The 23,135-nt window shown below is 50.7% G+C and overlaps 1 protein-coding gene across 3 annotated transcripts; it reads right to left on the minus strand.

The window, feature by feature from the left end:
* Positions 1–1,505: 1,505 nt before the first annotated feature.
* On the minus strand, positions 1,506–23,000 carry SYNDIG1L (synapse differentiation inducing 1 like). 3 transcript variants are annotated; one of them, XM_003128664.5, is made up of 4 exons: positions 22,844–23,000; positions 4,875–5,749; positions 3,421–3,561; positions 1,506–3,281 (listed from the first exon to the last, which is right to left on the minus strand). In XM_003128664.5, the coding sequence occupies exons 2-4, from the start codon at positions 5,598–5,600 to the stop codon at positions 3,123–3,125; spliced, it is 1,026 nt and encodes a 341-aa protein (XP_003128712.4). In that variant the 5' UTR covers positions 5,601–5,749; positions 22,844–23,000; the 3' UTR covers positions 1,506–3,122. The 3 variants fall into 3 exon arrangements, with proteins under 3 accessions (XP_003128712.4, XP_084823171.1, XP_084823172.1); XM_084967045.1 differs by lacking the exon at positions 22,844–23,000 and adding an exon at positions 13,738–14,276 and having other exon boundaries at positions 4,875–6,909; XM_084967046.1 differs by lacking the exon at positions 22,844–23,000 and having other exon boundaries at positions 4,875–5,371; positions 5,571–5,749.
* Between the last annotated feature and the right edge of the window lie 135 nt (positions 23,001–23,135).

Consider the following 23,135-nt stretch of genomic DNA (forward strand, 5'->3'; position numbering starts at 1 on the left):
TGCATGCATGGGCGTGTGTGTAGGTGTGGGCATGTATATGGTGAGTATTTATGTACAGGTGTGTGTGTGGGTCTGTGTCTTAGTTTGAGTTCCCTGGGAAGCCACCTCTGACAAAGGTTCAATTGTAGGTAGTTTATTGGGAGCTGATCCCCGGGAGCACAGCAGGGGAATGGGGAAGAGGACCAGGAGGGACATGCATTTCAGCCAATTGCCACTGCAGGCCTCTGAAGCCCAGTCCTGCTGGGGAATCCTGAGCATGCGTACAACGTGACTAGTGACCTCCCATCCAGAGGGCGGGAAATCTGGGGTATTGTGCACAAGCTCCCCTCTGTCAGTGGTTGAAGGCACTTTTGGCTTGTCCGGCCGGTGGGCAAAGTGTCGTGGGGTTCCCAGGAACAGCCTTCAGTGTGGGGAGGTAAATGCCAAGGGGATCTAGGTGGCACCACTGGGCTGCTGCTGCATAGTTGGTACCATGATGTGCTGCTCAGGTGCCCCTCCCCCCGCCACCCCCAGAATAAGGGGCCCAGTCCTCCAGCTGCTACAGGTGCTGTCAGCAAACAGCCTCAGGACAAACCCCCTTTGGGAGCAGCCCCCACTGAAGGAAGCTGCCTTGCCTGTGGTCACAGCCTTTTTCTGGGTAGCCCACATCCAAGGACTGATTGGTAAGCAGGTATAAAGGCCTGGCTCTTCATCCTACCATGGGTCAACCTTCAGAGCCCATCTTGGGTTGGCCCAGACCCTCACTTGGGCCTGCATTGCAGCCTGGCCTCCTCTCATTCAGATCTGCCTTCTTCTGCTCCCTTCCTCAAATGTTATCCCAAGAGCATCTCCTAATATATATCACACACTAATCCCTGTCTCAGTGGTACCCAGCCTGTGCAGCATGTATGTGCCTGTAGAGCTGTGTCTTGCTAGTAGGCACATATGGGTGTGGGTGTGCCAGGGCCCTCCATGCAGTGACCTCGAGGCCAGGCTGTTTCCTCTGCCAGCCCAGGCAGGCTCCTGGGGGCCTGGGGCCAAGAGGATATTGGGGATTTGGTGCTGAGGCTGGGGTCTGAGGCAGGCCGAGAGGGTTTCCTCCCCACACCACCCAGGAGCAGCCTCCTCATAGGGAGATACGAAGAAGCAGAGCAAGGCCATCGGGGAGTGGGGCTCCTTGGTACCCTCATATCCTGTGTCCATCCTTGGTAGCTCCAGGCAGATCAATGGACCCTTGAGCCCTTCCTCCTGACCTCTAAGGCTCTCACATCCAGAAGGGCTTCTCTTCTTGTCTTGCAGAGTCAGCTTGCCAGTGCTTTGCATCCAGGCTACTCCAAGCAGAGAAGCCCTCCAAGCCAGAGCACCCGGCCCTCCTCCTAAGGCACGGATGTGGGCATGTCCTCTTGGGAAGGCTGCTAGGGGCCTGGAGCTATAGATCTGGGGGTGGAGATCAGCCTTGGGGAAGAATGGGACACAGGCCAAGGTGGAGGCAGGCGAGGCCAGTAAGAGGCCCAGAGGGCACCAGGTGTTACAGAAATGTTTATTACAAGGATAAATATATACAATAATGGGACATTAAAACTGCTGATCCGGGGCCTGGGAGACTGCAGGGGATGCAGTGGGCGGAGGACTGGGTAACGCCTGGGGTTAGGAGGATGGTGGGACAAGGTGGTAGATCCATAGCCCCGAGCTCTGGATGCAGCCCTGGGAATGATCAGTCCCCAAAATCATGCACAGTGAGGTCCTAGAGCTTGAACCCTGACAGGCCTGCCCTCCCAGTGTGCTTCCCCCTGCCTGTCTGAATGTCTCTAAAAATTCTGGATGTTCTCTAGCGGCTGAGGGTGTTGGCAGCAGCTCTGAGAGAGGTGGGGGGGTGTGCCGGTGAAGAAGCTCCAAGGCTGACCAGGGGTCCATCCCTGACCCCCTAGCTTTCAGAGGTGGGAAAACATGACTGGCCTTTGAGAGCCAGGCCTAACCTTCTTCTTTGCGTTGGTGGAGCCCTCAGTTTGGCTCCAGTCTGGATAGTCTAGGCATAACCCAAACAGCTTTGAGCCCCCTTTGGGAGGCTCCTGCCACATCTCTGCTCATGAATAGTAAGGATTATCCATTACTATCCCTTAAATACAGTCTCCTCATCCATCTGGATCTTGCTCACCTCCTCTAGGAAGCCTTCTTGGGTTACTCAGCTGCCACCTCAGCCCTATGCCCGTCTCCTCACTACTCAAGGTCTCCTCGCTACTTCCCCCAAAGGCCGGACCTAGGATCCTGTGCTCACTCAGTGGCTGCTGGCCTGATGGCACTCACTCTCTATCTACCTGGGATGGTGCCAGCCCAGAGCCCTCCAAGAGGAGCCCAGAAAAGGATGATGTGGGCAGGGAAGGGGCAGCATGGGGGGCCCTGAGTGGTCCAACAACATTTCAGGGTCCTCCAGGCTCTCTGTCATTGCATCTGCCTTTTGTTCCTGCACAGAGAAGCTCTAGAACCTGCCCTGAGGACAGAGTTAACACACCTGAGACCCCTCTTCTCTGCCTAGAATCCGCACTGTCTCACAAGCTCCCCGGGAGAGGTAAGCACCCTCCAGAACCAGAAAGACCCAGGGGTCGTTCTGTCTCCATGTATTTCCGTCTTGTCTGGCCGAGGTCTGGACATCACGGGCCAGAGAGTGGAGAAGGGGAAGTTCAAGGTGTCCCCAGGTGGAGACTCTTGTGGCTGAAAGGACTGGGTCAGCTCCTCTGTCCCCTGGCATCCCATTCTCGCCCTGTGATCTGCTCTTTCTCCTGGAGAGGTTAGCAGAGCTGGGTAGGGGGCTGCTTGGAGGGCAGGAGACCCTTTAGGGAGGAGCAGAACGGAGGCAGCTCCCAGGCAGAGGTGGGCTGGATGGCCTGGCGGGGAGCCCTACCCTTTCCTGCTTCCTAGCACAGCCTGGGCTGCAGCGGGACGCCCCCGGCCCTGCTGTGGGCTGGTTGCAATGGGCAAGAAGTGAAGGTTGTGCTCCGCAGGTGGCAGCCTGGGACGCCTCCTCTTGACAAGCCACCCTCATGGGTTGTCTTCAGGGGCCAGGATTCCCCAGAGTCCACTACCCTGAGCCCCCACTGCCTCCCCAGGCAGAGCAGGGGAGTCAGGACACCAGGCCTTCCTGGCCACTAGCCATGGCCTGTCTGGGACATGTAAGCTGCCAGGGCCACCACCACAGCCACATAGATCCCGGCCCCCACGGCGATGGAGAGTGTGGCCAGGAAGAGCGCCCGGCGGGAGGTGGTGCTGGCCAGGCGGAAGTCTCCCTTGGAGATGGCCTTGCTGGTCTAGGGAGAGAGAGGCGCTGATGAAAGGGAGCATCTCCAGGCCCAGCCAAACAGCCCCCACCCGCCAGGCCCTGGCCCTCAGGGCCCCCCAGGGGAGGGGGTGGCCAGATCAGAAGCCCTGGGCCCCATAGGCTCTTACCCCCTGGGAGAAGTAGAAGGCGGCGATGCCCAGTGGCCAGAAGCAGCAGAGCATGGAGAAGATAGAGAGACCCAGGTGGTCCCTGGGAGGCAGCGTAAGGAAGTTGTCCTCGCTTTCACTCTCTGTCGAGGTTGCATCACTCTGCAAAACACAAGTGGGCTCTTGTGACCTTGCCCAGGATCACCCATTGGCAGTGATGGGGGGCAACAGGTCATCTCATCTTCTATTGGTGGGAGTGTGGGTTGGGTTTGGCACACTCTTACCAAAAGCCTTGACCATGGCCCAATGATGCCACCCTCAGTAACTTATCGCTAGGAGACAAGTGTATCTGTACTGGAATCTTCATCATAGGATCGTCATTGTGAAAGATTAGAAACAATGTCAACATCCAGTGACCAAGAGATTGAGTTACTAAGTGATGTAAGAACTTACAATGGGATACTATGCAACTCTGAAAAACCGCTTTGTAGAAAAATGTTAAATTACATGGAACAGCACTGAAATATGTTTTAGTTCGAAATATAGGGACAATTCTCTTACAGAACTGTGTATAGTGAGATCTCTTTGGGGGAGTAGGGTTGGAAAAAATATGAATAAAAAAGACAAGATCATCCACTAAAATAATAGTTATCTCTGAGTGGTTTTCTGTATTGAGTTTAAATTGCTTATAGAATTAAGAAAATAAGAACTGGAATTCCTGTTGTGGGTCAGTGGTAATTAATCCCACCAGTGTCCATCATGTTGCAGGTTTGATCCCTGGCCTCGCTCAGTGGGTTGGGGATCCGGCCTTGCCGTGAGCTGTGGTGTAGGTCGCAGATGTGGCTTGGATCCAGCGTTGCTGTGGCTATGGTGTAGGCCGGCGGCTACAACTCTGATTTGACTCCTAGCCTGGGAACCTCCATATGCCATGAGTGCAGCCCTAAAAAGGACAATAAGACAAAAAAAAAAAAAAAAAAAAAAAAAAGATCCTAATGCAATAAATATTTTAAAAGAATTAGTCACCTAAGCTAGTGTTTCTCAAAGTGTGGACAATATCTGTGTCAGAAGTGCATTTTCTTGGTCACATACAGATTCCCTGGCCCCAAGCTAGGCCTATGGAATCTCAACACCTGGAGGTGGGCCTGAGAACGTGCATTTTAAAAAACTTACTAAAAAAGTTACCTCAGCCACAGCAGTGACAACTCTGTATCCTTAACTCCCTGTGCCACAAGGGAACTCCAAGAACCTGCATTTTTTTTTTTTTTTTTTTTTTTTCTTTTTAAGGCTGCACCTGTGGCATATAGAGGTTCCCAGGCTAAGGGTCAAATGGGAGCTACAGCTGCTGGCCTGCACCACAGCCACAGCAATGCCAGATCTGAGCTGCGTCTACAACCTACACCGCAGCTTGTGGCAACCCAGATCCTTAATCCACTGAGCAAGGCGCAAGAACCTGCATTTTAAACATGTGCACTCACCTCCTCCTCCTCCTGGTCGTCCTCCTGGCCTTGGAGCTCCTCTTGAACCCCGTAGGACACAGTCTGGATGGTGACATCCTCTTCGGCTTCGCTGGGTTCTGTGGGCCGCTCCGTAGGCCCAGCCAGGGGCTCCCTGCTCTCTGTGAAGCTGGTCTCACAGCTGCCCACTCTGGGCTCCTTGACCTTGTCCCTCCCCAGGAGGCCATTGGGCCTGTACCAGGCCTCCACGGCCAGCTGCAGGGACCCTGGGTCCAGGAGCTGGTGGGCGTGAGCGGGGCCAGCACCCCCCAGGAGGTAGGAATAGATCTTCTCTCTGCATGGCCAGGCGGGAGAAGCCTCGGGGAAAGGGTAGGGGCCTTGGAGGTGCGCGGGGTTCCGAGGGAGCAGTGGGTTCTGTAGCTCACTCAGACTCTCCATGGCTCTGGTGGCAGCTCCAGGGAGGGAAGCCCCCGAGCCCTTGGACTTGGTGGCCAGCTGAGCCGTCCTCAGAGAGCCTGCTGGGAGAGCAGGACAGATGTACACTGATCCGGGTGTGCTGGATGCAGGGCCGGAAGTGGTGAAAAGCACAGACTCTGTACCTAACTTGCTTCGGACCCCGGCTTTATCACAGGCCGGCTCCGGGGCCTTAAGCTGGCTGCTCAGCCTCTTAGAGCCTCTGTTTCTTTGTTTGCAAATCAGGGATAGCCCAGTAGTTACCTCATAGAGTTGGCTCAATTGTTTATCCATTCAACACAGGGTTACCGAGCATCAGCGACAGCCAGGCACCGTACAGATACTGGGGATGCGATGGTGAGAAAGCCAGGAAGCAGGGACGGGGAGAAGGATGCCCACTTTGTCTTCCCGGAGCTTGCAGTCTGGTGGAGGAGACGCCTACCCTGAAGGAGAAGGACAGCAGAGGGTGCAGGTACATACAATGGATGGAAGAGATACAGAGGCACCGTCGAGGCTTTGGAGCTGAGATCTGAAGGAAGATGTTGACAAGGTGAGGGGAGGGGGGACACATTTCAAGCGGGATAAAGGATGGTATGTCTGAGAGCCTGGGAGAAGGCTGGCGTGGCTCAGGGTATAGAGAACGTGTGAGATGGACGTGGGGGCCAAAATGTGTAGCCCTGTTTAGGTCTAAGGGGTCTCCGGGAGTCTTACAAGGGGTGAGAGGTCAGATTTGGGTCCTGAAGGCTTCCTCCTGGCAGTGTGTGGGGAGTGGCTTGGAGAGGGTGGGCTGTGACACTGAGAGGAGGCTTTGCCTTGGTTTCAGGTAAGCTGAGGACCCTTGGACCCTACCACGGGGAGGTGGAGAAAAGGGGGTGGGCCTTGGGAGGTACTGACAGGATATTGGGTTGAGGGAGGATTTGTTCCAGGGTTGGGTGGGACCAGGCTTAATTCACATGCTCACGCGCTTCCTGGGGGCAGAGCTTCTCTCGGGTGTGGTCTTAGGGGCATGCACCTCAGGCCAATCTCCCCTCTAAGGCACAGGGTGGCATTTGGGGTGGGGCTTCTTGGGTGCTGAGGTCTGGACTCATACATCCCAGCCAGAAGGGTAGACACACTCAAGGGCCACCTCTTCCTCTTTCAGCCAGTCCTGCATACCTACTGTGCACTTGGGAAGGGCACATGATGGTTGCTCAGACTGGCTGAAGGAGGAAAAGGCAGGCTTTGAGTGTCCATAACAAATCCGCACACACTCTGGGGTGTGGCAGGTAGAAGTGGGGTCTGGAGAGAGATGGAGGGCAGGCCAGGTGGCCTCAGGAGCCCCTCTGTGCCTCTCCCAGGTACATCATGAAGCAGGTAGGGGACAAGGTGCTGTCTTGCCCTGAATTTATAATCTGGAGGTTGGCGAGTCAGTCTTTTTTTCTTTTTTTTTTTTTTTTTACTTTTTGTCTTTTTAGGGCCACACCCATGGCTTATGGAGGTTCTCAGGCTAGGGGTCCAATTGGAGCTATAGCCGCTGGCCTGCGCCACAGCCACAGCAATGCGGGATCCAAGCCACGTCTGCAACCTACACCACAGCTCACGGAAGCGCTGAGTCCTTAACCCACTGAGCAAGGCCAGGGATTGAACCTGCCTCCTCATGGATGCTAGTTACGTTCGTTAACCGCTGAGCCATGATGGGACCTCCCTGGAGAGTTAATCTTGGCCATGATACTTTGAGCAAATTTTCATACCTTCTGAGTTTCCTCATCTGTAAAATGCAGATGATACCCCTGCCCACCCCACAAGGTTGTTTTGAGGATCCAAAGAGATGGCCGAGATGCAAGGACATTGTGGATTATAAGTGGGAGGGGTTCCTGTGGTTATTCCTGGGCATTGGAACCTGTCTTCTCCCCCGTCTCTGGCCAGGGCCATCTCTGGCCTCTATCAGGCGCCCTGCTAGTGGTAAAGGGAAAAGTGGGGAGATATTTCAGTCCTCAGAGCTGGGTTTATGCCCCCCAGTCCCACTCCCCACCAAGTCTTTACAGCCAAAGCCTGGCAAAGGCCATCTCTTCCTTTGCCTCAGGAGAAGTGGCTGGATTCTAGAAAGCTGGTCCTTGGAGAAACTTGAAAACAGAGAAATGGCCCCAGAAATAACGCCCAGGGAGTGGGACCAAGAGATGGGAGGAGGGGGCCAGGCCGGACTAGGGAAGGGCAGTGAGGGAGTGTCTGGGGGGCCAGGCTCCCCTGACTGGGCCATGAGGACGGAGGGTGGGCCATTGCCTGCCTGGGGGCAAAGGGGTGAGGCGGGTCTGCCCGTGGCTCAGAGGTGTGACCTTGGGGCAGGGGCTCCAAGACTGTCTAAGAGAGAATCCGGGAGGGGCACAAAGAAGAACATGTGGTCCAAGTGACCAACTCTTCACCCAGGAAGGGCACAGATGATGCTGGAGACCCTGGACAGCCAGGTGCCGGAGGCCCTGTTGGTACATTAAGCAGCTGTGGCAGAAGCTTCTCCACAGGCAGAGCCAGCAGGCTGGGGAGTGGGGAGAGCTTGGGCCACTATTTTCTGGGGTTGCTCACAAATGCTGGGCCTCCCTACTTCTCCCTCCGCCTTCCTCTCCAGGGGTCAAACATGATCTTAGATGAGCGGATGTGGAGGAGCTCCTTCCTGCAGGTGAGGGCTGGGCACCCAAGGCAGAGGCCTCCCAGGGCCAAGCTCATGCCTGGGTTCCTCTGGGCAGATTCCCAGCAGGGCTGGGCTCTCTAACGCCCAGTGGCAGTTTCTGAGCCCCTGCCACAGCCTCCCCACTGCCAGCAGATGTGATCCACAGATGTGGCACTGAAGGACGTGGGCCCATGGATTCAGAGTCAGGTACACTGAGTTTCTATTCCAGATCTACCCCCACTAGCTTTTTGTCCTGGCGCTTCTGTAACAAGAGGAATGGGATTAAATGCCACTGATTGATGGGGGCACTAATATACCATGATCCCATAGCTTCAGGGAGCCCCACAAAAGTGAAATCCCCCCAACTCCTTGCCCTCTTTCTTTCTTTTTTTGTCTTTTTATGGCCACAGCTGCGGCATATGGAAGTTCCCAGGCTAGGGGTCAAATTGAAGCTGCAGCTGCTGGAAGGTCACCGCCACAGTAATGTGGGATCTGAGCTGCATCTATAACCTACACTGAAGCTTGCAGCAATGCTGGATCCTTAATCCACTGAGTGAGGCCAGGGATTGAACCTGCATCCTCATGGATGCTAGTCAGGTTCTTAACCCACTGAGCTACAAGGGGAATTCCACTGCCCTCTTTCTTTTATTTTATGTTTTTGTCTTTTTGCCTTTTCTAGGGTTGCTTCCCGTGGCATATGGAGGTTCCCAGGCTAGGGGTTGAATTGGAGCTGTAGCCACCCACCTAAGCCAGAGCTACAGCAACGCGGGATCCGGCGTCTATGACCTATACCACAGCTCACAGCAACACCATATCCTTAACCCACTGAGCGAGGCCAGGGATCGAACCCACAACCTCAGGGCTCCTAGTCCGGTTCATTAACCACTGTGCCACAATGGGAACTCCTGCCCTCTTTCAATAGCTAGGGATAAATGGGCACACTCAGAGCCCAGGGAGTGCAGTCATCACCTTCCCCACCATGGCGCCCCCAGCAGGTTGAGGGAGGCAAAAGAAAGTCAAATATGTATTCACAGAGTTCCCTGGTGGCTCAGTGTGTTAAGGATCCAGCATTGTCAATGCTGTGGCTCAGGTCACTACCCTGGTGCAGGTTCAATCCCAGGCACTTCCCCATGCCACGAGTGCAGCCAAAACCCCCAAGTAACCCCACCCAGACCACGTCTATTTGCTAGATGTGCAGTGGAGTCATGGAGTCCTTGCCTGGCTTCTCAATTGCCCCTGGGCTGCTCCTCTCCCAGCCCCGCCCCTCTACCACCCCGCCCCCTGCCCCTCCCCCTCTCATTTCTCCCATCCCCTGGTCTTCCATCCGTGTGGGCAGAGGGGCCTTTCTGAGGGAGTAGGATTGGGGGGACCAGCCCTAGGGCTCTCAGGACAGATTAATGCATCAAATTCACTCCTGTTCTATGCCTGCCTCATCAGGAGGCCCAGCTCTGATCCCCCAGAAGGAAAGGAGGGGTGCTTGTGTCTGGGAATTGGGTCCTGGAGCTCTGGAGCCTTTGGGGGCATTTGCAGGGCACTCATCCAGGGCAGGCAGGGGTGGCTGTGTCCCAGCTCATGCCCTTGCTCCTGCCAGCCACCCTCTCTTTATCAAAGTTCATTCAGCTGAGCCTCTGAAACTCAAGCCACACAGCCTTTCCTGGATCCCCGCCCCCTCCCCACAAATACACCCAAGCCTGATGGTGCCTTTAGGCAGAAGTTCTCAACACTTCACGTACAAAGATGTACGATCCTGGGTTTTCCACAATAGGGACAAGTTGGAAACCATCCTAATGTCTGACAATCGGGGACAAATTAAATAAATTATGGTGCAACAGCACAGAGTTCAAGGCCTTCAAACAGGTTTGCAAAGAGGAATAACATGAGAAAATGCTCTCTGCAGATTCAGTGAGAAGGAAGAACACTGTATGAGCATGTAATCTTAACTCCACCAAAATGTCAACAGTGATTCGCTCCGGGGGTGGGAGCACAGGTGCTTTTCATTTTTTTTTTTTTACACTATGTTTTTTTCTGTTTTCCACATTCATTTTTTTACGATGAGCATGCACTACTTTTAAACCAGCAAAAAATTAATAATTTCTTCTGAGCTAAATCATCTAAAATCAGTTTAAAGCCTCCCTAGGCTGGGGCGTTCCTTCTGGGATCGGAGGCTGAGCACAGCATCAAAACCTGCCCCCCTCCGATATGCACAGACAGGCACACAACACACACACATGCACATTCATGCACAACATGCACACACACACACACACACAAGCACCTATTCACACCCAAACCTCCACTTCCATAAAGCAACCAAGTCCGGGGCTGCTCACTGTCCAGCCAAGGGCCATGGTTCTTTAACAGGTCATGTTCTTTCCATATCCTGCCAGGGTCACACAGGAGTTCCCTGAGCTGACCCTGGGGACCCAGCACCAAGTCCTGGCCAGCAGCCTACCCTTGGCCTGGGCTGAGCCTTTGGTCTGTTGCTCAGGGCTGTTTGTCTCTGTTCCCTGGAATAAGGGACCAACACTCAAAGCAGAGAAATTTTCATCTCCACCTCTGCTGCCTGGTCTCACCTGGGCTGTGTCCTTCCAGACTGTGTGTGGTACTGTGTACATGTGCTGCTTGCTGGTGAGCGTGCGTGTGCGTGTGTGTGCACGCGTGCATGCTGCTCCAGAGGAAAGACATGAGATGTCTGGGATTCTGAAGGTAAGAAGATTATTCCAGATGTGCCCTCATGGTTGAGGGTCTGGGCCCCACAAGAGGAGAGGGAGAAAGATGGACCTGTGAGGCCACAGTCCCTGGCTTGTTTCCTTTTGAGCTGAGAACTGAGCTGGGCCCTAAGGTTTCCCACATCCTAATTTTGGGAAGGAGGGCACATCACCACCTCCCAGACTAGGGACAGGAAACCCTCCAGGAATCCACTGGAGTCTGAATACAGCCTCCCACTGGAGTCCAGTCATACGTATGACATCAGTTGGCTTATCTATAAAACATATGGAAAGAAGAGAAGGGGTTGATTTTTAACAGCTCAGCTCAACATGACCCTGGGATTCTATTGGGAGAAGAATAACTCACACTTATGGAGATTTTTGCCACTTGCCAGGAACTGAACTGTTCCAACTGCTCATTTTTGACTCTATAATTCTAGTGGGAGAATAACAATAGAGCAGGGGGCTTCCTCTCCAGCAGTTGTGGACCACCTGGGTCACACCAAACCCACCGGTGCTAGCTAGGAAAGCTAGGGAACGGTATGGAGGCATTGAAGAATCACTAAGGGAGGAAGAATGTGAGGGTCAAGGGCCCAAGATTCCAGAATAAAGAGAAACATGGCCAGATGAACCTGACCTTTGGCAGCCCTTTCCCCTTCTCCCAGTAGGATCTGGGGCCAGAAGACAAACTGGAGTTTGGGGCCCATTGTGGAGGAAGGACCCCAGTAAATTGCCCTGTTTTTAATTGAGACCTCCTTAGGGCTAACCCTAGGAATAGGAGCAGACCTGAAACAGACCAGCCCTCGTGAAGACTGAAACCAGACTTTGAATCAGCCCTGCCCCTAACTGGATTAAGATGATCTGCATATAGCCTTGCTTGCTGCCTGCCAGAAGCAAAAGTCTCAGGTTGCCGTTCTCAAATTAGCAAGCATCAGCATCACCTGAAGGACTTGTTAAACCCAGAGTGCTGGCTCCTGTCCTCACAGTTTATGATTCTGAGATGGGGCTTGAGAATTTCATTTCTAGCAGTTTCCAGGTGATGTTGAATTGGCTGGTCCAGGGACTCACCTTAAGAACCACTGTTCTGATAATCACTGAAAGAAGAGTAAATGAATGTGTAACAGTAAGCTAATAGATGGGTAATATGAAATGATAACGATACTGAATTTATCCAAAATGCAGCAAGATAGAAAAAAGGAATATAGAGATGCTGAGACAAATAGAAAACAAATAGTAAGATGTAAGACTTAGACTCAACTATATCAGTAATTATATTGAATATAAATAGAGTGAAATTGCCCATGAAAAGGCAAAGAGAGTCACATAGTGTCTTATTCCATTTATATGAAATTCTAGAAAAGGCAAAACGGTAGTGACAGAAAGCAGATCAGTGGCTGTTAAGGGCCAGGAGTGGCAGAGGTAGGGGACAGACTACCAAGGGGCTTGAGAACTTTTGGAGTGATGGAACTGTTCCATAACTTGATTGTGGTAGTAGTCACATGACTATACACATTTCACAAAACTCACTGAATTGTACACTTCAAATTAGTGACTGTTTTTGTCTATATACCTCAAGCTAATTTTTTTTTTTTTTTTTTTTTTTTTTTTAGGGCCACACCTGCAGTATATGGAAGTTTCCTGGGCCAGGGGTCAAATTGGAGCTGCAGCTGCTGGCCTACGCCACAGCAATGTGGGATCCGAGCTGCATCTGTGACCTACACTGCAGTTCATGGCAATGCCAGATCCTTAAGCCTCTGAGTGAGGCCAGGGATTGAACAAGAATCCTTATGGATACTAATCGGGTTCTTAACCTGCTGAGCCACAAGGGGAACTCACAAACCTGATTTTTTTTTTTTAAAGATACTAGATTTTTAGAACAACACAACACAACTCTATGCTTTTAATCAACGTACCTTACATATAAAAATACTAAAATGTTCAAAGTTAAAGGATGAAATAATAAGAACACCTCGCACTTACTAAGTTCTTGCTGTGTTCTAGGCTCTGTCCTAAGTGTGATGTATTATCTCATTTAATTCTTACAGTAACTCCGTGAATCCTTATCTCCATTTTACAGATAAAGACTTTGAAGCATGAGAAAGTTATGCGTCCACAGGCACACAGCTGGTGAGTGGTGAGCTGGACATGAACCCTGGAAGTCTGATTCCCAAGTCACGGCATTCTGGTGATACTATGTGTTGGCTGCCATTTTTTGAGGGCTTGTTTTTTCTGAAAACCATGCCAAGTGCTTCAATGCAGTATCTCATTTAATCTAGCTTCTTTCACAAGGTTGGGAGACTGCAGCTCAGAGATGTTAATAGGTTTTCTGAGATCACACAGCTGGAGCGTGGCAGAACTCCCTTTGATCCAGGTCTGTCTGATCAGAGCTCATACTGGCCTGAACAGCATCAGTCCCTCTAGGATTAGCTGTGGGAGTGGGGTTTAGGGGAGGTTTGTTGCACGCACTATTTGAGGGCTCTGAAATGCTTGGGAAGAGGCACCAAGAACACTCATAAAAAGAAACCACAGGGGAGTTCCCATCGTGGCTCAGTGGAAATGAATCTGACTAGAATCCATGAGGACCCAGGTTCGATCCCTGGCCTGGCTCAGTGGGTTAAGGATCCGGTGTTGCCTTGAGCTGTGGGGTAGGCTGCAGACACAGCTCAGATCTGGTGTTGCTATGGCTGTGGTGTAGACCGGCAGCTGTAGCTCCACTTTGTCCCCTAGCCTGGGAACCTCCATATGATGCAGGTGTGGCCCTTAAAAGACCAAAAAAAAAAAAAAAAAAAGAGAGAGAGAGGGAGAGAGAGAGAGACTGCAGGGCAGGGACAGTGTGATGTGAGACCAGGAGTTGGGTCATCATCCTTGGGATGGGGCTAGTCCTTATCAGAACCATGTAAAATTATAATGGCCACTACTTACTGCATCCTCACACAAGCCCTGTGTTTCATATACTTTATCTCAAAACTGTGCAACAACCGGAGTTCCTGTCATGGTGCAGCAGAAACAAATCCAACTAGGAACCATAAGGTGGTGGGTTCAATCCCTGGCCTCGCTCAGTGGGTTCAGGATCCAGCATTGCTGTGAGCTGCGGTGTTGGTGGCAGACATGGCTTGGATCTGGTGTTGCTACGGCTGTGGCGTAGGCCGGCATCTACAGCTCCGATTAGACCCCTAAGCCTGGGAACCTCCATATGCCGTGGGTGCTGCCCTAAAAGGACAAAAGACAGAACAACAATGACAACAACAAAACCCCTCATAAAACTGTACAACAACCAATGAAGCTGACTCTTATGATTTCCCATTTATCAGATGAGGAAACTGAGGCTCAGAAATATTAAGTAACTTGCCCAAGATTGAACTGCGACAGATCCTAGATTTAAAATTAGGTGTAAGTGAGTCGCCAAAGCCTGGGCTCTCATTTACTTCGCCTTTCAGAGCCTACCCGAGTCGGTCTGGAATGGGTTAAACCCAGAGGCCTTAGTGAAGGGAATGGGAAATGGGAGTTTGGAGAAAAGATTAAGAGATTTGGGGTGATTTAGCAGCCCAGGGGTGTCTGCCTAGATAACCTTAAGGTCTGGATTCAAATAATTACAGAGCCATTGTAAGGAAGCTTAACCACTGACCACTATCTCTCAGGGCAACAAAAGAGATTGCTTCTAAGCTGTAAGATAAAAGCCAGAACTTCCTAGCAGGGCAGAAGATTAAACAGAAATGATTACGATCCAGGGAAGGGAAGAGGTGCCGTCTTTAAGGGGCAAGAATAGGTGCGAGACCGTCTTCTAGGCCGATAGTATGCAAACTGTTCTATAAACTGTGAAGTGTTGTGACTTTGGTGGCTGTTTGTAGATAGCTTGGGGCTGGGTTTGATGATTTCTGGTGCGTAATCAAGAGGGCCACGAAGCCAGCTTGGAGTCATGGTTGCAGCTTGTTGCATCTGACAGTGAAAAGAGAAAGAATCAGGCATTGGGGGTGGGGAGCAGAATTGAGGGAAAATGGGGAATTTTGCTTTCTTTGCTTTGGTTTGCCGCCTCCGACGCTAACACCATTGATTATCCTTTCTCTCTCCTCGGTCTTCAAATGCTCCTAATTCCCGATCCTTCCTAATGGCACTTAAACACATTGTCGTTTCCTTGGCTTAAAAAAGAAATTGTGGCAACTGTAAAACCTGACTGCCAATACTTTGACATTCTCCCATGGAGCGGCCGGGGTCTGTGTCCCTTCTCTCTCATCTGCGTGGCTTTATGATGGCTTTAATCACAGCGAAAGTGGTGCTATGAGATTTCAGAGGCCAGGTTATAAAAGGCCATGTGTCTTTCACCTTGCTCGCTAGATCTCAGTGGTGGAACCCTAAGCTCTAAGTTACACGGAGGCTGCCGTGCTGGAGAGGCAAGTGTGTGATGCTCCGGCCAATGGAGCCTGCTGGGCCCGGCCTTCTGGTCATCCCCAAGATGCCAGACACGTGAGTGAAGCCATCTTGGATTCTTCAGACCAGCCCATCTGTCTGCTGAACACCACGGAGTGACCTCTGTCCATGCCACATGGAGGGGGTTAGCTCAACCCTGCATAGATATCTGACCCCCAATGTCATGAGATACAAGAACACGTCCATTGTTTTAGCCACTACATTTTGAGGTCATTAGGCAGGAAGAGATAACGTCTTTCCTCGGTGCCATTTCTCCCTTTCAGCTCCTGTCCTCTCTCTCCTTTACCTCACAGCCTCGCTTCTCAGAAGCACTGGCTCCACTCGCGTCAGACTACTTCAGCTCTCAGCTCCAAAGTCACTTCCTCAGGGAGGTTATCCTACATCCTCAGCCTAGATTTAGGTTGCCTGGTTATCTACTCTCCAGGCTCCAGCTCTTCCTCTCAAAGAGCTTATCACAGCCTCTATTTATATATGTGTGATTCGTTGATTAGTGCCTTTCTCCCTCACCAGATCTTGGGAGCTTCCTGAGAGCAGGGACTCTGTCTGTCTTTGTACTTGCAGCCCCTTGCCTGGCATATAGTGGGCATGCCATGAACAGTTGCTCTCATGAATGTATGAATGCATTAGTGAATGAATGAGTTAGGAAGGCTGAGGTTCCTCCTTCAGAAAGTACTTTCCAACATAGAAAACAAACTTATGGCTGCCAAAGGGACACACACACACGGCTATATATAAAATAGTTAACCAACAAGGACTTACTGTGGAGCACTGTCTATTAATATTTTGTAACAACCTAGAAGGGAAAAGAATCTGAAAAAACAGATATATATGTATGTATAACTGAGTCACTTTGATATACACCTGAAATGAACACAACATTATAAATCATCTATATTTCAATTTAAAAAAAGAAAGTACTTTCCAGGACGTGGGATGGATGGAGCATATCTGGTGGAGGCACATTCAGTAATGCACAACAAACATTTCTTTCTCTTTCTTTCTTTTTCTTTTTTTTGTCTTTTTGCCTTTTCTAGGGCCACTCCCTCACAGGATCTGAGCTGCATCTGTGATCTACACACAGCTCATGGCAATGCTGGATCCTTAACCCGCTGGGTGAGGCCAGGGATTGAACCCGCAACCTCATGGTTCCTAGCTGGATTCGTTAACCACTGAGCTACGATGGAAACTCTTTTTCTTTCTCTCTTTCTTTTTGTCACACCTATAGTGTGAGAGGTTCCCAGGCCAGGGATTGAACCTGTGGCATAGCAGCGACCTGAGCCACAGCAATGACAACACTGGATCTTTAACTCATTGAGCCACCAGGGAGCTCCCAACAAACATTTCCTTCTTTAAAAACAATTGTTTAGGGACTTCCCGTGGCAGCGCAGTGGTTAACGAATCCGACTAGGAACCATGAGGTTGTGTGTTCGATCCCTGCCCTTGCTCAGTGGGTTTACGATCCGGCGTTGCCGTGAGCTGTGGTATAGGTCACAGACACGGCTCGGATCCCGCGTTGCTGTGGCCCTGGCATAGGCTGGCAGCTACAGCTCCAATTAGACCCCTAGCCTGGGAACCTCCATATGCCGCGGGAGGGGCCCAAGAAATGGCAAAAAGATAATTAAAAAAAAAAAAACAGCAAAAGAACCCCAATTGTTTATTATACTTGATTTACAATGTTCTGTCAATTTTTGGTGTACATCAAAGTGACCCAGTTATAAATACATACATTCTTTTTTTTCACATTATCCTCCATCACTAACTAACATTTCTTAAGCAGCTCAGAGCAGTACTTGGAATGCAAAAATAAACAAGATGTAGTACCTGCTTTGAGGATGGGTAGAAAATACAGATTAGCAAATAGAAAGTTTCAATGCCATGGAGTTAGTTATGTTAGCAGTACTTGGAGTATTACAGATGCACTGATAAGGGACTCCTGTCCTAAGAGAGGAGTGGAGGTGATGGTGGGACTAGGAAAAGGCTTTCAGAGCAGGTAGCATCTGAATTGAGACCTTTTTTTTGGCCACCACAGCATGCAGAATTTCCCAGGCCAGATATTGAAACCAGGTCACAGCAGTGACCTAAACCATGGCAGTGACAATGCCAAATCCTTAATCTGTTGGGCCACCAGGGAACTCCTGAACTGAGTCTTGAAGGAAAAAGACAAGTCATTAAGTGAGACAATGATAGAAGAACATTTCTAGCAGAGGAAACAGAACAGAGGCATGGGAATCCACTACGGTACTGAGGGGAAGCCAGGGGACTTGGCTTTGGTGGAACGAGGCAAGAGAAGTGGGAAGGCCTCCTATCCTTTGCAGAGAAGGTTATTCCTCTGGGCATTGGGGAGCCAATGATGATTGTAGCAAGGAAGTGATATGGCCATACTTCTGTTTTAGAACACTCTGGGTGGCAGCAGTGGATGGACAGGATTTGAGGAGTATGAAAATGGAAACTAGGAGTCCTATTAAGAGACTATTGGGGAGTTCCTCTTGTGGCTGAGAGGGTTAAGAACCTGACGCAGTGTCTGTGAGAATGAGGGTTCGATCCCTGACCTCACTTAGTAGGTTAAGGATCCAGCATCGCTGGATATGTTGCAGATATGGCTGGATCTGGCATTGCTGGGGCTGTGGTATAGGCTGGCAGCTGCAGCTCTGATTCGACCCGTAGCCCAGAAACTTCCATATGCCACAGGAATGGCTGTAAAAAGAAAAAAAAAAGAGAGAGAGACTATTGTAAAAATGCAGGTGGGAGAGGATGAGGATCTGAACCTGATCCATGGCAAATGGATGGAGAGGAAGAGTCATCCCTGAGAGTAGTTAAGGGGAAAATGAATAGGACTTTGCAGTTAACTGTAAGTCAGGGAGAGGGAGGAACAAGAGTGACTCCCAGATTTCTGGTTTTGTCAACTAAGTAGAAGATGCCACCAACTTAGGCCAAAAAAAAAAAAACAAAAAAAAAAAAACAACAAAAAAAAACATCAATCTAGGGGCAGCTACTCGTTCAAGGAAGCAGCCTGAGCACAACTTACCACCTCTTCTCCCTCTTTAGTTTCCATTAAAATGACAGGAGATATATTTTCAAAAGGAAATCACAACAAAACTGGAAAACAGAAAAGAATGATATCAGCAGACCAGAAACACAGAGGAATTTCTAGGAGATAAAGAGCAGATGAGATTCCTTGGGGAGGAGATCAGTTCAGAGACACTTACCGTCCCAAACACCAGAGGTAAGAACAATTCCTCTTCCAAGGTGAGGCTTGTTAGGGAAGCAGACTTACCCATCTCAGATGAAACCCACACCAGCTGCCTATGCCAGTCAATATATAAGTCCAAATGAACAACAAAGAATGATGAAAAACAGATACATGAAAATAAAAGAGGAAGATTAAACATATAGAAAACTGACCCGATAAGATTCCCAAATCATTCAAGTTATAGAAAAGATCTCTAGAATTTTTTTCAATTCACATCCTCAGAGAGAAGAAGACACTGCATCTATGAAACAAGAATGGGCTACTATGAAAAAGGAGTAATCAAAGAGCAAAAAAGTACTTTGGAAATGAAAGAATAATTGTCTAAATTTTCAAAACTTCAATAGAGAAACTGGGTAATAGAAGGGACACAATTAAAGACTAACTTTTTAATGTACAAGAAAAAGCTAATGAAATTTCCCAAGACATAGAGCAAAAAGACAAAAAGATGGAAGATATGAGAGTTAAGAGACAGGGTAGAGAGTCCAGGAAGGCCAACAGCCATCTAATAAGAGTGTCAGATGGACACAACAGAGCAGCTTGAGGAGACAAATAATAAAGAAGCAAAATCAGATGGTATTTCCTGAGCTGGAAAAAAAAAAAAAAAAGAATATTTAGATTGAAAAGGGCCACCAAGCACCAAGCTGGAAAAATGAAACCCACACCCATGCCCATACAAGGAAGAGGAAAGAAGTGCATGAGTTTGGTTCTGAAGTGCCTTCAAGATATAAGGAAAGACATTGCACCTAGCAAATGGATGTATGGAGTTGAAGCTGTGGGCAGTGGTAAGGCCTGGAGAGAGATTTGAGAATGATTGAAGGACCTATGGAGGGTGAGAAGGGGAAATCCAGAAAGAGAGATAAAGAGCTTGAACACCTCTCAGCTCCCATGGGAGGCTTCTTAGTTGCTCTTTTCCTGGCAACATCAGTCTATCCTTGTTTTTACCCACTGCTACCCTGGGCTCCTACAGGCTGGACTGGCCCCTCTCTCAGAGCAAAAACTGCTCACCTGGGGGTTGGGTTTGTGGCTGACAAAGGTGAAAATTTCTGGGAGGATTGGGATGGTGGCACCAGTGCTCAAATTAGTCCATTTGCAGGCGGAAATCAAATCGTATTCTTGCCGAAACAACCTGTCTCTCCACTGAAGCAGCTCATTTCCAACCACTTAGAAGCAAATAGTGCATCTAATGGTGGAAGATAACACATCTAATGGAGAAGTAGAGCATCAAGCCCTCACTCCCTGCTTGGTTTGTGTGGGGCAGGGGGGTGAGGCTGGGAGGGGCAGAGCGGTGGTGGCAGCTGCAGGGAGGAGGAAGAGCGAATGAAGGAGAAGGCAAGAGAAGAGAGGACCTGGATACAAAGAATGGGGGTGAGATCGGTCCTTAGTGTCCCCTGCCTTGCAGCAGAGGGGGCCTTGCTCCAGGCAGGCTGTCCACTGAGCTCATGCGAAGGGAGGAGGTTGTAAAATGCCAGAGGTTTAGAGATCTGGATGTTTCTTCTTCCCAAAGTGCAGCATGTTCCTTCTGCTTTTTCTCCCTGGAGTGGTGTACTTTAGGGCTGGAAGTCCCTCTAGGATGCACAGATGGATTGGCCTTTTAAACTTGAAAGTAATTAATAATGTACAGATTTATCTAGATATTCTTTGCCTCTGTCATTTCATGTGTATCACCAGAGGAAGGGGCGTACATGTGTGTATTTCAGTTTCAATCTCTTTCTTCCCAACACACACACACACACACACAATCATTTCTTAATGACCCTATCACATTGATCTCTTCCTCTTTCTCAGATCTCCCTGCCACCCACCCCCTCCACCCTCAGCCCCAGATAACTGAGATCAACCAATCACATGCCAGGGTTGACTCTCTTCTTTGAGTCCTGGCAAAGGGGGTGAGGATAGGAGCCTCAGTAGGGAGGGGGCTGGAGGAGGAAAGAAAGAGTAGCCAGTGGGTAGTTTTCCCTGGTTGGGAGAGAAGCCAGATGTATCTGCCTGGGTGCCCAGCGGTGCCCTGAACCCTGACAGCTCTGGGGGTGGGGATGTCTACCCAGACAGCTATACAAGGAGGGGTGGTGCATTGTTCCAGTGCCAGCAGCAGGCCAGCACCCCCACAGACTAGTCTTGCAGAAAATAAAGCCCCTTTCTATGCTTTCTGCTGCCACCGTTGCCGTCACTTTGTTACGAGGTTTAGTGACTGGCCATTAACTCTGGAGAGCTGATTCTTGCCAGCGCTGCACCAACAGCTGGGAGCCAGAAAGTGCTGACATGGGGGAGGGGTTGATTCCCCCACCCAGGCTGGGCGCTTACAGGGCAGGTCGGGGAGGTCGTTGGCATGGCTTACTCAGCTCTACCCAAGTGCCAATTAGCTAAGGTTTTTCTGAACATTGCCGCTTGAGGAAAATTTTTGTCAGAGAAGCTCATTTTGTCTTATATATTAAAAAAAAAAAACGCTCTCCCCAGGGATGGATCTTTCCTGACTGTCCTCTCTTCTAGGCTTCTTAAGAGTCAGGCAGGGTCCCTGGAGGAGATGGCCAAGCACCGGGTCCCTGGCCCTTGGTGACTCGCAGGGATGTTGTGCGGAGAGTGCTTTCCGGGCCTCTTGGCTGAGAGGCAGGGGCTCTGTACACCCTCAAGGCTTTCTCAGAGAAATAAGGAAGAGAGGGAGAGCTTAAGGAAACAGTGAAATTATAAATGGCCTTTTCTAGTTCCTTTGCTCACTTCCACTTCATTAATAAAATCCAACTCTTCACTGGAAGGACATTAACTTACTCTCTAAACCAGGTTAATGAAGCTGGTCTTCTGTGTTCAAGGAGAACTGAGGGATTCGTGGGCTCAGAATGGCGCTCGGAGAACCCCGCAAAACATCAGGGCTCGGAATCTTAAAACTCCTCTAGCCCAACCCTCTTCTTTTATAGATGAGAAAACTGAAGACCACAGAGGGGAAAGGAGCTGCCCGAGACAGTCTGTGGCAGTTCTGGGACCAGAACACCGGGCTCCTGACTTCTAGTCAAATGCTTTTATTCTGAGATATTTTAAAACTTCATTCTCTTATTTTACACCCAATTACTGAGGCCTTACTATCTTCCAGGTGCTATGGGGGAGGGGAGGTGTGGAGGAAGGCAAAGAGATGAAAACAACACAATCCTTGCCTTCAAGGAGCTGTTTCCCTCGATCTGTGATTTTGGGGAAAAAAATAAACAAACAAACAGTGAGTCAGACTCTCACCCTATATTGTCTTCTATAGGCGATGACAGAAGACTAGAAAGGGAGTGAACCCTTTTGGCTCCCCGAGATTTGTAAATTGAGCTCCACTGACTCTGGGGCCCCAGGAAGGCCAAGGACAAAGAGAGCCATGGCTGGACTAGGAGAAAATGGGGTAAGTGTGGCAACGATCAGGTCTCTGCCAGCAGGCCTGGCTCGTGGATGGGGACAGTGACGGCAGCTCCCGCTTGTATGGTGACATACAGTTGACAAGCCTTCAATCATGGATGTTGTTTGGTTGATTCCTAGGCAGTTCTCTGAGGTGAACAGAGCAGCTACCTTATCCCCACTTTCTGTATGCAGAGATCAAGGTTCAGAGAGCTCAATAACCAGCCTAAAGCCAGTAAATGTTGGTGCCCAGCCAGGAACTCCTCGTCTAGTGCTCTTTGTATGACTGGCAGTGGGGAAGTTGTGCTGGGTTGAGAGGCTAGGGATAAAGCAGTGGTCAGCCACAGCGACAGGCCAGTCCTCCCCTACGCAGTTTTATTTTGATCACTACATTCTGCCACTCAGAGAACTCTGTTCTGAAGAATTGGAAGCACTTTGCAGGCCTGAATGAGCTCATTCAGCACACTCTTGCCAGAAAGAGGGAGCACTCCGAATGGAGGCTCTGTCTAGGGTCACTGGTATTCGGTCACATAATAGAAAATGGGACTCAGGTTCCCCCACTCTGCCCTCACCGCACTAAGCAATGTGATGCAAAACCAGCATCCTTCCGTGAGAGTCGAGAGGGCTGTAGGAAAAAACCTGAGGTATCTTCTGGTACCTCCTTCCTTCTCTGGAGAAATGGGCCTGACCCAAGGGCCAGTTCCAGGGCAAAGAAATCTTGAGGCAAGGGGACCACAGCCACCCCAGGCACCCTGATGAGCAGGCTTGGAGGAGGAGAGGGGAGCTTAGTGAAGCTGGCTTAGATTGCCCTATGTCGCAGAGCCCTGGTGGGGACTGGGGTACCAGGAGTCCAGGAGACTCTCATCAGTTCCTTGTGGGAAGGGTGTCTCAGAGCTGCCTAAGGTCAGGGTCAAGGCCTGGTAGTGTAGGGTCAGTGTACTCAGGTGCCTGTCTGGGCCCCAGTCCCTCAGGCCCCTCCCAGCATCTCCAGCCGGTAGGGGGAGGGGGAGGAATGGACTTGGCGCGATGTCGGGCTGCCAGCAGGAAGTCAGAGCCCCCATCCTGAGAGGGGTCCCGCTGCCCCCTCTAGCTCAGTACCAGCGAGGCACCTAGCTCTGCGCTCCCGCTGAGCCCCCAGACGGCTCCTTACCTGTCCCGCCGAGGACAATCCCACCTCCTCCGCGGGGCTTGGGGGCCGGGCATGAGCCGGTGAGCGACTGCGCCCTCGCCTCGCGGCTTCGGTGAAGCTCCCAGAAGGGCGCCTCGCCTCCTGGCCCCGGGTCCCTGCTGCCGCCGCCGCCGCCGCCGCCGCCGCCGCTTCAGCACCGCGGACAGCTCCCGCCCGCCTCCCGCCGCCGCCGCCGCCGCCCGCCCAGCCCGGCGTGGTCCCGGGAGCCCCGCATCCTGACCCGGCCCCGCCGCCGCCGCGCAGTCCTCGGCCC

Source organism: Sus scrofa, chromosome 7, assembly GCF_054392235.1.
Source record: "Sus scrofa isolate SSC_HxYL_T2T_F1_AM1 chromosome 7, Sscrofa_HxYL_maternal_Yorkshire_Landrace_v2.0, whole genome shotgun sequence".
Taxonomy (NCBI): Eukaryota; Metazoa; Chordata; class Mammalia; order Artiodactyla; family Suidae; genus Sus; species Sus scrofa.

What these genes read in the sequence shown, in the direction of transcription:
- SYNDIG1L (XM_003128664.5), bottom strand. Translation starts at nt 5,600, where the DNA reads ATGGATAAACAATTGAGCCAACTCTATGAGGTAACTACTGGGCTATCC. An exon ending in ACGACCAGGAGGAGGAGGAG is followed by an intron (nt 3,562 to 4,874) that starts GTGAGTGCACAT and finishes TGTGTTTTGCAG; the next exon opens with AGTGATGCAACCTCGACAGA. An exon ending in CCTTCTACTTCTCCCAGGGG is followed by an intron (nt 3,282 to 3,420) that starts GTAAGAGCCTAT and finishes CTCTCTCCCTAG; the next exon opens with ACCAGCAAGGCCATCTCCAA.